The sequence below is a fragment of the Hirundo rustica genome, chromosome 3 (genome assembly GCF_015227805.2).
Source record: "Hirundo rustica isolate bHirRus1 chromosome 3, bHirRus1.pri.v3, whole genome shotgun sequence".
NCBI classification, from domain to species: Eukaryota; Metazoa; Chordata; class Aves; order Passeriformes; family Hirundinidae; genus Hirundo; species Hirundo rustica.
The window spans coordinates 46,307,773-46,321,661 of NC_053452.1; the positions used below are offsets into that span (position 1 = coordinate 46,307,773).

At 39.0% G+C, this 13,889-nt stretch overlaps 1 protein-coding gene across 4 annotated transcripts in view; it reads left to right on the plus strand.

Annotated features, from left to right (window-relative positions):
• The first annotated feature begins 108 nt into the window (after nucleotides 1-108).
• RYR2 (ryanodine receptor 2) overlaps nucleotides 109-13,889 on the plus strand; it is a 384,235-nt gene continuing 370,454 nt past the window's right edge. For 3 of the 4 annotated variants that reach the window (XM_040059776.2, XM_058419590.1, XM_058419592.1), the window contains exons 1-2: nucleotides 114-162; nucleotides 11,288-11,344. In XM_040059776.2, the coding sequence (XP_039915710.1) occupies nucleotides 115-162; nucleotides 11,288-11,344 (105 nt within the window). In that variant the 5' untranslated portion in view covers nucleotide 114. Of the gene's footprint in view, nucleotides 163-11,287; nucleotides 11,345-13,889 lie in introns of all 4 variants that reach the window. The other variant, XM_058419591.1, reaches the window with a different exon arrangement.

The following is a 13,889-nucleotide window of genomic DNA, read 5'->3' on the forward strand; positions in this document are numbered from 1 at the left end:
GGCCCGGTGCGGCGCGGCCGCGAACCTCCCGCCGCCGCCCCGCGGGGAGCGACCGCCGCCGCCCGCCCGGGCTCCGGGAGCAGCGCCCGGCAGAGGGAGAGACACGGGGGAGCCATGGCCGAGGGGGGCGAGGGCGAGGACGAGATCCAGTTCCTGCGAACTGTAAGCGCCGCGCTTGCCTCCCTCACCTCCGCGCTGTGGCCGGGCGCCGGGGCGGGCCGGGGGCTGCGGGGGGCGACGCCCGGACCGGCCGGGGTGGGAGCCGGGCGGGGGCAGCTCCGAGCGGGCTCCGGAGCCCCGTCCCTCGCCGGCTGGCAGCCTGTGGCCCCGTGGCCGGGCGGGGGGCGATAGCCGGCCCGCTCTGCCGGCCGTGCCGGGATGAGCGGGAGGGGCGGGCGGCCGTGCTCCCCCGGGCAGGGTGAGTGAGGGGCGGGCAGGCGGGCGGGGGCGAGCGGCGCCTCCCCAGCAGCACCTCTCTCTCCTCTCCGCGCTGCCTTCCCGGCCGCGATGTGTGCGCCTACTGCAGATACTAACCCAGCAGCCGTCCCCGGCGCCAAAGCTGCAATCGCACTCCCTTTGCAAAAATAGGCTTGGGGGGGAAAAAAAAGAGCACCTCTCTCACCCTGTCCCCTCCCCGCGGAGGTTCCCACTAACTTGCAGGCGTTCTTCTCGCTGGGCACGGACTACTACGGCTTTTTCTAGCGTGCGCATCCTTTCGTTACTTCGGTCCAGAGCATGTTAAGGCGCTAGTGCGCTTCCTCGTTCCGTTTAATTAGTACGTCGGGACTGCTGCATCTACTGCTTATCTGGATTATGTTTCTTCGAGCGATGCTTTTATTTATCTTCTCGGCCATCTCCCAAGTGTCGTTTATATGCACAATCCTAGCAAGTTTTGCAGATAGGCATCTCCATCTAGAACGGTGGTGCATACAAACCGTGCCACAATTTGAGGAAATATTGCTGAGACATTTGTTAAGTCGAGCTGGAAACACTGAGACTGTAGGATAAAGCTGAAGTTCTCTTTTATTTAGTACAGTCTGATTTAGAAAACGTTCACGTTCAATGGCTTGTAAGAAAATACGTCTAAAGGGGGGTGGAAAGAAAGCAACATAGTGTATTGTGAAGCATATTCATATGCTGTTTGCAGCATCAGCATTAAGAATCCTGGATCCCAGGTGTCTTCTATTTCTAGCAGAAACCGTACAATAGTAGATGTATACCTTAATATAATTTTTTTTTTTTGCTTGTTTGTTTGAGGATTCTTGGAAAATCTGCTTTTACAGAAAATACAGCTGTTACGCAACATTGGCATGAAGATTGGCAACTTTTTTTTCCTGTCAGCATTATGTGACTTGTATTGTAGAGTTGCCTAACACCTAAAGCCAACACAGAAAAAACACTTCTGTGAAAGACGGTTTGTCATCTCAATTTATGAGTCTTTTTGTTAGTACTTCTCACTGGTAAAGATTTTTGTAAGACTTGTACAATGGCAGCCTCACTGCAGGCTTGAGTGTTAAGCTTAGTTCATGTTATCTGAATGCTTAATGGGGAAGGAGAAGCATTGAGCCTGCTAATACACCTCAGCACATCTACGGTAATGTTAAACTCCATCACCTGACAGCAGCAGCATGTTATGTAAAACAGCACTCCTGATAATGTGTGTCAGCCTTAATACAGATTTGGCAAACCCAGTCTTAGATAATACTTAAAAATGTTTCGAATGTTGCGCTAGTGGTAAAATGACCTTGAATATGGTAAACTCAGGCTTTGGGGAGGCTTGCCATGTAGTTTAATCTAAGAGGCTTTGATGGATGTGCTTGAGAAACCCATTTCAGTCTATATCTGTAGTGGTATGTAAGCAGTAATTTTAACTCTTCTCTTCCTTCCACTTTGTCCAAGTTATGAGCATTACTTGGAAAAGTTGGTGTTTTCAGGCATGTTTTGTGATGTAGTCTTCCACCTCTCTATTGTCAGAAAGCTTGGATTAGTGGTGTCTAAAGCTGTTAGATGTGTGTAGCTTTCTGAATGCCATTGGTAGAAAGCACTGGAAATGGATACTACCCTGGTAATTACTGCAGTTTTTCTTTTTAGTTATTTATTTTTAAAATACTAATTAGGGAAAGATGTATTCATAAATGTTTTGCAGATAAATGAGAGCTTTTCAAAGAACACCGTATGCAAGCAAAAAGCATTCTGTGCTTTGAATACTTTCAGGATGACATCTGTAGGCCTACTACATGTAAACAGTTGTCTTCATATTTTCTTCTTCAGTAGGACATCATAAACTTCCTAAAATCTTTAGAGTTTACCCTGGAATGTAAACACTGTATTTTTTTAATGTTTAAAATTACACATGAGATTTTACTCAATTAAAGATGCCTTTTATTTGCATTAAGCTACTGAACTGAATTTGTATTTTTGCCACATGTTGATTGGAAAATCCGATTTTTCTTGCCTCTTCACACATTCCTATATGTCTAACGATTCCTCTTCTTTACTTGCTGCTCTTTTCTTTTTTTCTGATTTGGCTTTGTTTTGGTAAAGTGGCATTAAGCATTACCTCCTGCCAGTTCTGCTGGTAGGATGGATTTCTGTTTCTTTTGGGAAAAATTTGAGTTTGATACGTCACTTCTGAGATGTGTACACAACCTATTAATGCCCTGTATTTCTGGAAGCATCAGAGTTTACTTTGTTTGGGACTGCTTTGGACAGGCTGGAGCTCAGCTCTGTGCTGTTCAGTTCTCCTCAAACAACTCCTCTGTAGTCCTGGGAATTACTTGCTCCTCTGGAAACAGGGATCTCCCTCAATAGTTTGCCGAGTGCTCCATGTGGAGATGACCTTGTATTACGTGTGGCCTTTTTTAAGCTAGGACGTACATTCTCCTGACTTCTCCCATGGAATAAACATGTGCTGTGCAGGAGAAGTGAAGGGGAGCAAGTATCCTGCAGTGTGTTTCTTAGCTCTGTCTGGGGAGGACCTCTTCCCTGTAGAGGAGTTTGGGGTTTTTTTACTACTAGAAAGATCAAGGGTATGTGCAAAATAGCCTTCAGTGTTTAGTCTTTACAGTCAAGAATCTAAAACATTCATAGTCGATATGGAAATTGCCTGGTTTTTATTTGCTTGTTTTTATTTTATTTTTATTAGGATGTGTAATTTGATGAGAGTGTAAATAATTCCAAGTTCCAGGAGAAAACAGAAAATATTTTCCCCTAAGTGGATAGGCTCCTTCCTTAATGTGCATGTGCAAGGACTCTTTTTGTGACACAGAATCCCCATAAGGGAAGGCCTTTGCAAGAAGTGGGGTGGCAAGCTGGCGAGAGGATTAAAACCATAGAAAGGTTTAAAAAAAATATTGCCTAAAAAAAATATTGCCTATATTTTTTAAAGGTGTCCCGACTTTCAGGAGCAATATGTACCTGAAAGTGACGAGAAATGTGTAATTTAGCTATTTGGTCTTGTGATGTTCCTGATGCCAGTGTGTATGGTTTTCTGGAGATGTGGAGTTTCTTAAATTAGAGGCAGATCTGCTTTCAGCTGTTTATGGTAGGAGACACCAACAGGACACACTGAAGTAGGGCTGTCAGGGTTATGTTTCTTTTCACTGTCTTCTGAGACAGTGATGACTACCATGCCTGTCAGGAATCGGAGGCATAATCAGTGTGAGCAGCACATGTTCCCCAGGACTGATGGAGTCATCATCTCTTTTCTTTCTTTTTTTTTTTTTTTTTTTTTTTTTTTTTTAAGTTCAAATGCTAATGTTCCATGTTCTCTTCTAACGCCTTTAAAAAAACCCAAAAACTTAGCCTGCGCTGAAACAGAACCTCTTGCTTGTGTGAACGTATTCTGTGCTGCCTTATTTTCTGCGTGGATTCAATAGTTCTAAGTGTGACTGCCAGTGGAGAGTAGAAGTGTCCTTTGCAACACTGGACGAGCAATTTGAGACAAATTTAAACATTACTTAGGATTCATGTTTGACATACAGAAGATTTTTTTCACTCAGTGCTGGGATTTTTACTTGAGTAATAAAAGAAAGAATGAAGTTTATGGCAGAGAAGTTTGAAATAAAAAATGTTGTGTGTTCACATTTCTCGGGGAGCAATTCTGTGATTTCAGAGTCTCTTCTATTCCAGATATTCCTAATTATGGCAGCATTTAGCTAATGAGTGCCACTTTAAATCTGACTAAAAGTCATATGCTTACGTGCCATCCTACATGAAGGTTCTGTGGAATTATAGGACACAAAAGGAACCAGAAGACACATGACCTGAAGGTTATTGTAAGATAAGTTACTAAACAGTAGAAGAATTTTATGAATATCTCAGTGAAACAGAAAAGAAAAAAAAGGTGTTTTTTTGTTTGTTTGTTTTGTTTTGTTCTTTTTTTTTGTAAATCCCTCAATGCTTTTCTTGTGTTGCTTATCTTTTAAAGGGATTTATCAGAATATGTGAGATTCTGGGAACTGCAGTCATCAAACATAGGATTGCCAGAATGCACTGAAGAAAATGCTCAAAAGCAATCTTGGCTATTAGAAGCAATTGTGGAATGAAAGAATGCTGAAACCCACTTTGGATATCCTTTGTTTACTTTAAAAACGGTTTCTTGTACTTGTCAGTATTTGACTTTTGAAGATACACCAGGGACTGGCACAAGAGATCACTGTTGAACAGCTCATGTGAGGGATGGCGTGGCTGAGATTGCAGCATTTGTACCTTCCTCTCTAAGGCACTGCACTGCAGTACAGATACTGAATATGATCTCAAATTCTATTTTGGAATTGGGCTGGATGGCTTGTTTGTAGTGAAAGGGTTTCAGCAAGGACATGCAGTCCATTTCTTTTTTGGGGATTACATGCAAACCTTTTATGTATATATATATATATATATATATTTGATTCCAAAATCAGTTGCCAAACATTTTATGCCACCTTTAAGATTATATTATTGGATGGAATGACTTTCATCCAATAACATAATCTTTCATCTAGTGCGTGTACTGTCTTGTCCCATGCTCTGGAAATTGTCTCTACTTGATGTGTGAGAAGGCAGCTGGGGAAACTGTAGGTAATAGTTGATCCACCAGGGAAGTTTCACCCTGTGAGCTGGCTGACTGATATTCTGAGACAGACCTGCATTTCCTGTCAGAGTCTGAAGATGTTTTGATTCATCCTGCTTTTTGGAATCATGGAGACCTGAGGAAAATCCATTGTAGGAACTTAAAATGTGGACAGACTGTAAAGAGAGAACAACACTTAATTTCTGACTCAAGATTCAGAATGGGCTTGAGAACTATCTCTGACTTGCACTTCTCTATTTACATGCTGTGTTGTTACAAGCATATTTTAGAGGTGGTTTTTCCTCTTACATGGCTGTGTGGAAAGTGCACAGTCTGATTATAATTCAAGAAAATAAACCAGTCTTTTTTTAGCAGGTATATGGATTTGTTGATGTATTTCTCTGAATCAAGGTAAAAGATTGGAAACTGTGGAGAAATTCTGAGTGGATTGACCCCAGGAAGTTTGTGAATTAAACTGAAAAGGCAAATCTTTTCCATCTTTTTCCTCTGATTTTTTGATTCATGTTGAAAATCTGCATTAGTTTTGGCTTTGTTTTCTGAATTACACCTAGGCTTTTGATTTAAATTTCCTGACCTGACTGAAAGGAAGCTTTCTGTGGATGACCGTAGGAAAGTCAAGAAGTATATATATTCCTATATGTCCTAATAAAATTTTAGTGACATAATTTTTTTTCGTTTGGCAATAATACATAAATAACCTTTGAACTGTAAAATGACCACTTTTTACCAGGGTGATTGAACGAATTTTTACTTCTTACTGTGTTTGTTTGACACAGTTATACTCTGGAATTTCTCCCTGCAGCAAAGTAAGGGTGGCCCAGCATCATTTTCTGTCTCCAGTCTGTATTCTGCTAAAGACCTATATACTGTGTTTTTCAGGTGTATGGCACATCAGCCACATCTGGCTGTTGTCTCTGCCACTCTGGAAATGGAGGGCCTCTGAGTCCGCCTGATGCATCTCAGTAACTGAGAAAAAGCATAAAAGAATTAATTTTGATAACAGTTTAAGCCTTTTTATAGGCAACCACAGCAATATGGAACTTACTGCAATATCCTGTGACTGTCAGAGGCACAGCTGTGGTATTTCTTTGTTCTCCTTGTAAGAAATAGAGCAGCTTAAGGGCACTGCCTGCACCATCATGAGAGGTCACCCCAGTTTCCTAACAAAGGCTAGCACGAGCTCCCATGTGTTTTTACTGCAGTGTAATTTTATACTGTAGTCACTTGTTATGGAGTGTGAGATTCATTAACTAGTTATGTATTCAGTTATTAAAAAACTTCATTTTTTTAATTTTTTTTTTTTTTAACATCATAACCATGGTGCAACTTGTGAGGTGAAGGATTTGAAGTCTTCAAATGTGTTGCTGCTCCTCAAGCCCAGTGATGTTACTCAGCTGCTATAGGTTGGAACAAATTTTTGAGGCGTGTGATTTAGTAGAAGCTTTTCTTAGCTTCTTAGAATTGCTAAATAAAAGCAAAATGGTATCTAGATGCTTTCTGTTAGGAAAGGGTAAGATATGGTGGGTAAGGTGTCATGACATGAGCTGTATTAACGTGATAGCTGCAGTTTCTCTATAAATGTAATGCTATAATAGATTTTAAGTAATATTAATATGTTCATAAGAGCATTCACACTAAAACGGTAAAATTTTAAATAAAAAGATGATGTCAGTCCTTCAGTGTTGTGGCATACTTGAATGTTTATGATAGTCATGAGTGCCTTCCTTGTAATTGTCATGTGCTTGAAGAAAAGTGAAGTATATTAGGTTTTCTAGTAATTCAGTAGATGTCCCAGAGGGACTTTGGCAAAAATCTACAACATGTAATTCACTACCATGCATGGATCAGTTAATTTTTAACTTGGATGACGTTTTTTTGTCACTGAGTTGGAGTGACGAGACCATTGTGTTTTGTGAGACAGCTTCTCAGAGGATTTGAGTAATAATGCTGCATAACAACAGACCTGTATTACCTGGTCGTCTTTAACTTGACCGTGGGAAATAATATCTTAAGGATATTAGCTGCCAGAACCAAATGCCAAACACTGACATGGCCTATCTCTCTACCTCTCTGAAAACCTCTCTGGAATTCTACTGTGAAATCTGTGAGTGAACTGAATTTGAAGTGTATCTCTGCTCAAATGCTTCTTTCAAAAGAATGATGAAAGGAAGCAACACAAAATTTGCATTGGCTGTCTGTGAGTTTTCCTAGGGATTGCCAGAATGTGGAGTTGTATTAATGGAATCAGGCCAGAAATGGCTGTCTCTTACAGCTATATCTCTTCTTTTTAAACCAGGCAAAGCTGGAAAAAACAAGTACCTGGGATTTGTGTGGGATGTGTTCTTTGGCTTCAGAAGAAGGAAAATGAGAAAGAGGAGTTTATCTTCTTTTGCTGAATATGCCAGAAAATTTCCCTTGGTGTATGAACATCTTCATTCCTGTGATGGGCAAGCAGAATTCCTTGTATATAAATTTAGGTGGAGGAATGAAGGGAATTTGAAGAGTTTTCAGAGTAAGCCTAGGCAGTTGGATAGATCTGCATTAAGACTCAGTAAACTTCTGGATTGTAGGATCCATTCTGGTAACTGGTAACTGATCCTCATCGTACATCAGGAATGTAGCCATGCTGATAAATGTTTGAACGTCACCTACTGTGTGTTTATTTCCTAGCTGTAAAATGGAATAATTTAGTTAGAACTAAAATGCTAAGCACAAGCCAGATCATTAAACCTCTCTCTGCAGACACACCTTCATCCTTGAGCTATCTTTGTAACAGCATTTGGTTCCAATGGTGACAGAAGCAACCTAAATACCTGTACAGACAGATAAAAATCCTTGGCCCTGCAACAGCCAAAAGAATTCTGTGTGCTCCTAATGCTGAGGATTTGCCAATAAATATGTGAATTATGTCACTTCATATTTTTGTCTATTTTTGGTCCATTTATGAAGTGCATTTTGCAATGCTAATACATAGATGGTTATGTGTGTTTGCAGTCTTTATGGCAAGTACCAGGGAGATGGAATGCATGTTCCCTTTTCTGTGCAAGAGGAAAGTCAAAAACTTCACAATTTGTGATGAAGGGAAATACTCAGTAAGGTTGTCTCCATCCCCACTTCTTTTCTTCTGGTGTTACAAGTAATTTAATAGCTCTACATTGCTTAAAAGTTGGATTACTGTTCTTTTTAAAGCTTGTATTAATTTTTTTGTTGTTGTTGTTCTGCCCCAGCTACCACAGGAGGCAAAGGCTTATCCCATGCCATGCCGAGTCTGCTGGGGTTTGACTTTGTGCCATCTCTGTTGGTCAGTAGCGTGCCTAGTTTATTGGAGTCTTGGACTTAGGTAGTGGGTCCTTCAGGAAAGCTTGTGAGCAAAAGAAAAAGCACTAGTCTAGTATTTAGTGATTGCAGAAGGGTGATAGCTGCTCGGGTAAATGACAGAATTTCAGTAGGGTGAGCTTGTGAATTAAGGATTCATAGCCCAAATTGTTTTTCAATTGGTCTTTACATGATGGTCTGTCTGCCTGATCAGATATGTCAGCCTTATTATTTAGTCTTTAATCACTTGTAATGTGTCTCTCGTAATGAATTATGCATTTAAAGAGTTACTGCTTTTGCTAGTGGTACATCAATGGAAGAAGAATCAATGGAGGCCTGGTCTTCATTTTGATTTGATCAGGGTTCTTGTAAAAATATCCTGCAAATTTTCTTTGACATGAGAAGGTTTCTGAAATCCTGTAGAAGATAGGTTGCATTTTTGAGTAGTTTCAGGATGTTGCAATGTTATGCCTCCAAGTCCATTTCTGGAATCTGTTAGCAGTATCTTTAACAAGAAGAGTACGGTGTTCTGTACCCTATCTTCTGGTTCATTTTAACTTGCTTTTCTTTGGAGTTTCAAGATCTGAGTCCAAAACTTTATTTAATCCCTGTCACTTTTCTGTGGTCTTGTCAGAGCCAGTGAGATCCTTCTCTTCCAGCATTGGGATTGATTTTAAATGTGGCACAGCTTCAACCTAAGCTTGTGGTAGAACTTGCTATTGTCTGTAGTTATGAATTTAAGAATTCATTCAAATTGATAGGTTGTTTTTTGTGTGTGTGTTTGGTTTTTTTAACGGGGTCTCTTAAATTTGGAATTTCTTTATGTCTTATGTAGGAGAAGGGAATACAGGTGACTTTGCCCCTGATATGTAACAGCTGTGTTAATTACCCAACACAGCCTCGTCCCTGATGTCACAGCTGTATCCAATAAAGATAAATGTGGTAAAAGAGTTGGCTGGTGAGGGAGGGTGGTTGTGGAGGATCATTGAAGGAGGCAGCTCCTGAAGAAGAAGGATCCTGGCAGAGAGAATCACTGCTGTGAGGTCAGTCTGGGTCTGTTGTTAGAGCCTTTGCTGGAACCTGCAGTCACAATCTAGCTTGGTGAAAGCCTGCAGTGAGAATCTGCAAACTGATACATGCAGTTTAGCAGGAAATAACTAAAAGTCAGAGGCTGCCAGGGAAACCTACAGTAGGAACTTGCTGCAGCCAGAGTCAGTGAATAGTTGGAGTCAGTATGGCTGAACTGTAAAAAGGAATAAGCCAGGACCCTTTTTATACTGTGATAAACAAGAAGTCTATGTCTTGGCTAATTTCTGCTCTCAAACAAGAGGGCTGCTGCAACAGTCTTATTTCTTTCTTACTTTTTAATTTTACTCTTTGTCTGACAAAGGACTAGGTAAAGGTTTTGTTCTTTTTTTTTTTTTTCCTCTCAGAACAAGAACATAAGTGTTTTGAAAATGTCACATAAAGTTTACTAAGATGTCAGATGTTATCATAAGAATTCCAGTGAAATGTATTTAGAACATCATTTGTCTTGATGTATGATTAGTCTGCATTTTCTTTCTCCTTTTCCTTTGCATGCTTTACCTCTGGAAAGCTTCATCTTGTTGAATTGAAAGACTCCAAAATCTTCAATTTCAACTCAACAGAATTTGTCTAGAAAGGGAGTGGGATGGAATGTAGGAGGAAGGGATGTCAGAACTTGCAGGTGAGCTTTGTCACCTTTTTGAGAGGCATAGTTTGTGGCCTGGCTTTTCTTAAAAAAAAAAAAAGTTTTGCATAGAAAGTGTACTTTAAGTTTAGATACAAGAAGAAATACTTTCATTTTCCGTGAGTGGGAGGTGAAAAATAAGTAGTCAGTTAGCGAGAATTAGATTTTCATATTCCTAAAGGTGAATGGAATTTTTCTAGGTGAGATGTGTTGTGCAGTCCAGCAAAAAAACGGTGTACCTGCATTTTAAAATACTGACATGTTTACACTTGTTTATTGATTTCAAGCTACTGAAAGCATATTTGTTTCTTTTTTTCTCTCATCTGATCTTGAAATTCTCATGCCTCTTTTAATTTACTGAAAATAAAATGGATGTGGTTTAAAGGTATATCAAACTGCAATATTGACATATTCTGTTGAAAATGTTGCAAGCATCACTTTATTCTGATGATGTCAGAAGTAATATATTGATCTTTTTTCTTTTGAAATTTACAGTTGGATTCTATTTCATAATTTGTATGTCAGCTGCAATTGTAACGGAATTTTTTGAATTCCTTCCTTCCTTATATGATAAGTCTGTTACTGAAGCAGACTTAGATACTTTCTGTTTTATGCCCTTTTTTAATTCTGCTTTCTGTTCTACAGTTTATTTTTCTCTTGACAAGCTGTAAAGATTAAAAAAAAAAAGGAAAAAAAAAATCGGTGGCAATATTTTTCCCTTCAGAACCAGTTTATTTTGGGGGGCTGTCCGTCAGACTTGGTAAATCAGCTCATTGAGAACATCCTGTGCCTGACTTAGAGAATTGTTTACGCTGTCCCTCTGCACAGATACCTTCTACTGACCCTCGGAAAACCTCTAGGTGAGGGCTACTGTATCAGTTTTCTGAGGCTGTAATGCAGTTAGCATGGTGTCTAAGAAGTGCTCAGCCTTCCGAACTTGATGGGGAACATTTGTTTCTTACGCATGGCATTTGCACTTCTGTTTACACAAGAAGACCTTGCTGCACTTTTTGATTTACTAACAAAATAAACTAACATGGGTCAGAACACACGGTCAAGGAAGGAATGAGGTTAACTGGTGGTGAACTGTGCAGGGTTATTTGTGCTAACATAATTACTTCTTTATGTACCTCTTTAACTTCTGTTGATGAGTGAGGCTTTTTTATGATGATTTATGTCTGTTACAGAATTACAGTTTGACAATTGGAACCACATCTAGAGCTTGGGAGGCGCACTTTCTTGTAGTAAGTTCTTACTCAAAAGTTACGGTTTGCTATTAGTGGTTGTACCCTAATAATTTGTTTTATTGGGAGGGGCAGAGAAATAAGGAGCTCTGCAAGTGAAATGGGTTTGTAACCTTACTGCACACCTTTAAAGAGAGTAATCAGCTGAAGAAAATATATTCCTTTCAAAATTTCTAGCTGGATCTCATTTTCTTTGCCAAAGGAATAAATCTTTTAAATGAAAGAAATACTTAAAACTGGCAGATTGGTATAGCAGGTTGTTAAAGGTTATTCTATTAACAAAAGTCTAGAAGAAAATCCGTATGGCACAAATACATTTTTTGGCCAGAAGCCTAAAAACAGATCCTGTATTACAAAGACTGCTTCAAATAAAAAAATTGGCTCTCTCACCTATTGCTTAATTGATACTGCAAATCAAACGTAAATTAATTGATTTTAGTATATTGTCTAGCAGAATAATCTACTTTTCATCTGTTAAACATTCCATGAAATGACTTGTTAGTCCATGGCTGTGAGGTCTCTATATGGCCATGTATGTTTTTTATAAGTCTGGTTCTGTTCTCACTGATGTTAATGTCAAACCTCCTCTAGATCTTAACCAGAGCTGAGTCGTACACTAATTGTGTTGTGTGCTGTTGTATGTAATGGCCTAAATGTGTTGAATTCATGTCATTGTCTGCCATTTTAGCACAATTAATGTTTATCTTGCTTAGGCGCCAGAAGTGCGCGACCTGGCTTTTGCACAATTAGTTTAAAATTGTGTGCGTGTTGCTAACAGTCCGTCAAAACATGTCTAACAGTAAATTGTTCTAGCTCTGCTGCTCAGGTATATCATCTTGTCTAATTCAGAAAAGGCAATAATCCCTCATGTGCTCTTCTTTTCTGAGAAGAAAGATTTTCCTTTTTCTACAAATCTCCCTGATGTCTTTGTTAAGAAGCTAAATATTATTGCAGAATTGCATTTGTGTGTTTTTCTGTTAACAGTGTGTTTTTGCTGTGTCCGGCATAAATTTTATTATGTCCACTATGGAACCCAAAGTCAACTCTAATTTGGATTTGAGATTACGATTACTGTTTATTTTTCTCTGTAAGTTATCTATGCTGTAGGGGAATACTGCTTTTTAGGTACTAGATACATGCAAAATGCTTCTTTTTACTATTTATTTTTTTACTCTTTCAGTGTCATATTTTTATTAATACTTTTTCAAAAATATGTTATTACTCGGCCTGTATTACAAGGTTGTGATATCTGTTTGTCTTGAAAAATATACCATTGTAATTACTTTTGTTTAGTTACTGAAGAAAGTATCAATTATACTGCAAAGTAAGAAATTATCTTGTCACAAATGTTGTTTCTGAGACTTCAGCAGTGCACCTGTGATTTTTATTTGGTGTCTGCAAGCCTAAGGAAAGCCCGTTTTAGAAAAATCAGCGCTTGGTGGAACTGAGCTCTTGCTGTGCAACACTGCTTTTTCAGCCTCAGGTAGTAACTATGGCAGTGGTGAAATAGCTAAAATTATATGCACTTTCAAATTCATTGTAGAGATCAGGTAAACGTTAAAATGCATCTGCTAGTTTTCTGAATTCTTTGGAGTAATTTAACTTGTACTTGGATTGGAGCAGAATATATAATGAAAAAAAATAGACAGGCACAGGAATTTGCCTTCTGATCACATTTGTCTAATCTGCCTAGTCCAGCACTAGAGCTCTTGTCTTCCAGTAAAATTGGAAGGCTTGAGTGGAAAAAGCTTCAACCAGTTTTCTTGATTACCCATGGTTTGCATGGCACTATCTGGTAACAGACTTTTTCCAGCTTATTTCCTGCTGAAATAGTCAGTAAGTTTCTTCATATTTCCTGGATTTTCCATTCACATAACCAGATCTTCTCTGAACACTTGCATATGATTTATTCTACTGTTTTCAGTTGTCTAGTTCAGAAGCTTCTATTGAAAACTAATTAGTACAAACTATGGCATGGTCTCATGACTGTGTTTACTTTAAATGCTGCATAGCGGGTGTTTTCTCCTTAAACACTGGAGTTGTTTTTCTCAGAGTTAAGAAAATAGCGATACCTGTATGAAGATGTATCTTGTTTTATCTTCTGGGTTCTTGAGGCTTTTTGATTAGTGTATGGGGGTTTTGGAATCTTTTTTGTGTCTAAACTAACCTATACCTGGAATTGAAACATTTCTTTCCAAATCATATATCTCTTTAATTGTGAAGAGCCGGAGTGGTGAGCCCAAAATGATAGTATTTTGTCTTGAAGAGGATGAACTTGAAGAAAAATTGAAGCTTGTATGAACAACCTCTTGCCCTCTTTTAAAACTATCTACATTCTTTTCTTTTCCTAACCCAACTCTTGCTGAAGTAAAGGTTAATATATTTCTTGATTTAAATTTAGCATTTGATTGAAGTGTAACATATTTTCATAATAAAGATATTACACCCTAAATAGATAAGAGCATTGTCTCTTAAATTCATAATAGTCTTGTGATTCAACAAATACCGGTTTCTTGTTTGTTTTTCCCCTTGGGTTGGAAAGCAA